The 2,976-nt window shown below is 42.8% G+C and overlaps 1 protein-coding gene across 1 annotated transcript in view; it reads right to left on the bottom strand.

Moving 5' to 3' along the window:
- Window positions 1–2,283, bottom strand: part of LOC107565844 (fibrillin-2-like) — a gene marked incomplete at its 5' end in the record, with an annotated part of 16,482 nt that extends 14,199 nt beyond the window's left edge. Inside the window, 4 exons of the mRNA XM_016251133.1 lie at window positions 202–324; window positions 438–563; window positions 979–1,185; window positions 2,158–2,283. Coding sequence (XP_016106619.1) covers window positions 202–324; window positions 438–563; window positions 979–1,185; window positions 2,158–2,283 — 582 coding nt within the window. The remainder of the gene's footprint in view (window positions 1–201; window positions 325–437; window positions 564–978; window positions 1,186–2,157) is intronic.
- Window positions 2,284–2,976: the final 693 nt, after the last annotated feature.

A 2,976-nucleotide genomic window follows, 5' to 3' on the forward strand; every position in this document is an offset into this window, starting at 1 on the left:
ACTAAATATTTATATTTATATTTAACCCCAAAGCCATTACACTGGAGGTGTAAATCTAAAATCACTAATTTAGTGGTGCCCCGTGTGAGGCTATCTAAACTTGAAATCACGACACAGACATACAATGCATGCCTGTGTAGGTATCATGCACAGAATATTTCTAAGATAAGTGGCCAAAAGAAGACGACTCATCTTCCTCACCTTTACACGTCCTGCTGTCATCCTGCAGCGTGTAACCGCGGGGACAGGAACACACATAGCTGCCCTCCATGTTCTTACAGATGAAGTTACAGGGTTTTGGGGACATACTACATTCATCAACATCTGACAGAAACATTCAAACAACCATGATCACAAGGAATATCAAACAATAATGCTTTTATACGTCACATGGATTTAAATGACTGACAAAGCAGTGCTGAGTGTCTGTGGCATACCGACACATGCGGTTCCTGCAGTAGAGGCGATGTATCCTGGTTTACAATGGCATCTGTACGAGCCCATGATGTTGATACAGATGCCGTTGGCACAAACACCTGGAATCAACTTGCACTCATCTATATCTGTGGGCAAAGAGGTTTACTGACAACTTCAGTCTTAAAAGATAATCTCACATACTCTGATACCCATAATTGGGATTTCTGACAAATGAAACACACTGGAAACTTGTATGTAGTGCTACACACATACAGTGTAGGGCTGTTTCTACCTCTCTCCCATCTTAAAATCAATTATCAAAGAATGCCTCCTTCCATTTTTTTGGCCTAGGACTTCGAGCTAATGACCTGCCCTACACCCCACTTATGATGCTGCCGGTATTTCTTTGGATTTTAAAATCATGTCTCAGTTTCAGAGTCTTTAAATAAACCATTGGTAAGGCCTGTAATGCACAAACCAGTAAGATTTGAGCTTTAGGTCACTGCTGCTACATCTGTTTTAAAAAAGCTGGTCATGAGTGTGATTTTTTTGTGTCTGCACCTGTCCCGTCAGTTGTGTAGCCATGGCCATATGGACAGAGTTTCTTGTAGTTGGCAGTAGCAGGCAAAGGGCAGAGCTCACACTGGTCCCCCCACCCATGGCCTCTGTTACAGCAGCACTGAGACCTGCTGACAGGAACACGACTGCTGAACGACATCTGACACATGGTGTGCAGAACTTCAGTGAAACAAAAGCCTTGCCTGTAATCTGAGAGCCAAACATCACAACACGAATCAATTCACATTTCATTAGAGACTAAAAATGCACAATACACAACACAACACACACATTCAGTGGCGTAGTGCATATCATCGTGGCTAAATCACTTTCTTGGAGAAATCACAGTTTAAAAATGGCCTGTGTGCCCATCCGCTACGCCATGGATCTCCAACCCTGTTCCTGAAGAGCTACTGTCCTGCAGACTTCAGTTCCAATTCTGCTCTAACACACCTGCCTGTAATTATCAAGTAAACCTGAAGACCTTGATAAGCTGGTTCAGATGTGTTTGATTAGGGTTGGAGCTGAAATCTGCAGGACGGTAGCTCTCCAGGCAGCTCACCCCTGCGCTATGCCATAGGCCTTCAACCCTGCTCCTAGGGCCCCACTCTCCTGCAGAGTTTAGCCTACAACCCTAATCACATACACTTGAACCAACTAATCAAGGTCTTCAGGATCACTTGAAAAATCACAGGCCAGGTGTGCTGAAGCAGGTTAGAAAAAAAATTGCAGGACAGTGAGTCCCCAGGAGCAGAGCTGAAGACCTAGGCATTTGATTTCTTGTTAATATTGCACATGCTAGTTGACATACAGTATGGTCAGCTTTAAGCCGGGACACACACAAGTCGGCAAGCGTCTGTCGGGCTAGTTTTGTTTGGTGTGTTCCACACGTCAGCTCTTATCGGCTTCAAGCATTCCAATATGCAAATATTTTCATAATAATATGAGCTGCTTAAAATGAAGAAAATTATCAACATAACTGATATTCTGATATATTCTGTCCTGATACAAACAATTCCTCTCATGTAGGAGAAGAATGCATGTGTTAGTTTGCAGCTTTTTGGTCCAGACACTGCCGACGTGAGGCGACTATGACATTGTCGGCTTTTGTTGCCACTAGTTCTTTGAAGTAGGCTTGGTGTGTCCCTGCCTTTATGTTCAGGATAGAGAAAGAAGTTTTACCAAGACATTGCGTGGCTGTGGAGTCAGTTTTGAATCCAACGCCACATTCACACGTGTAGCTGCCCACAGTGTTCACACATCGACCATTCTCACAAACCCCAGGCTGAGTCAAACATTCATTTTCATCTGTAAAGAGGAAATATAATTAAAAAGGCGAATGAGGATGTATATTATCCACAACACTTTGCGCTGTGCAAGAGGAGTTTGTTGCTGTTCTCTATCGACCTTTTCATTGAAAGAAAAATGGCAAGGAAAGCTAGATGGTAAGCACATGGTTTACAAGCATCAGCATGGATTCCGATCATGGAATGAATGACAAGTGCCAAGAGTATGATCATTTACATTTACATGTATTCATTTGGCAGACACTTTTTTATATACCTTTATTTATATAGCGCTTCATACAATACAGATTGTGTCAAAGCAGCTTTACAGTGTCAAACAGAAAAAAGTGTGCTGATAATGAAAAAGAACAATAGAAAACAATCAGTTTTTCAGTTAACGTCGTTTCATTGTTGATTCAGTGATGCCATCATCCAGCTCAGTTCAGTTCTCTTCAAACAGTATCTGTGCAATCAAGTCAACAATATTGGCAGAAATTGTTTCCCCAACTAAGCAAGCTAAAGGCAACAGTGGCAAGGAACCAAAACTCCATCGGTGACAGAAATAGAGAAAAAAACTGGGGCTCATCTAGTGGACATGGTCTCCGCGGACATTCAGGGCTGTAGAGGTCGTCTCTAGGTGCTGATCCACCATCTGATCTGGATACGGACTGGATCTGGTGGCTACGGTGACCTCGGAATAAAAGAGAAACAGACC

Source organism: Sinocyclocheilus grahami, unplaced genomic scaffold (genome assembly GCF_001515645.1).
Source record: "Sinocyclocheilus grahami isolate Dianchi unplaced genomic scaffold, SAMN03320097.WGS_v1.1 scaffold1031.1, whole genome shotgun sequence".
Lineage (NCBI taxonomy): Eukaryota > Metazoa > Chordata > Actinopteri > Cypriniformes > Cyprinidae > Sinocyclocheilus > Sinocyclocheilus grahami.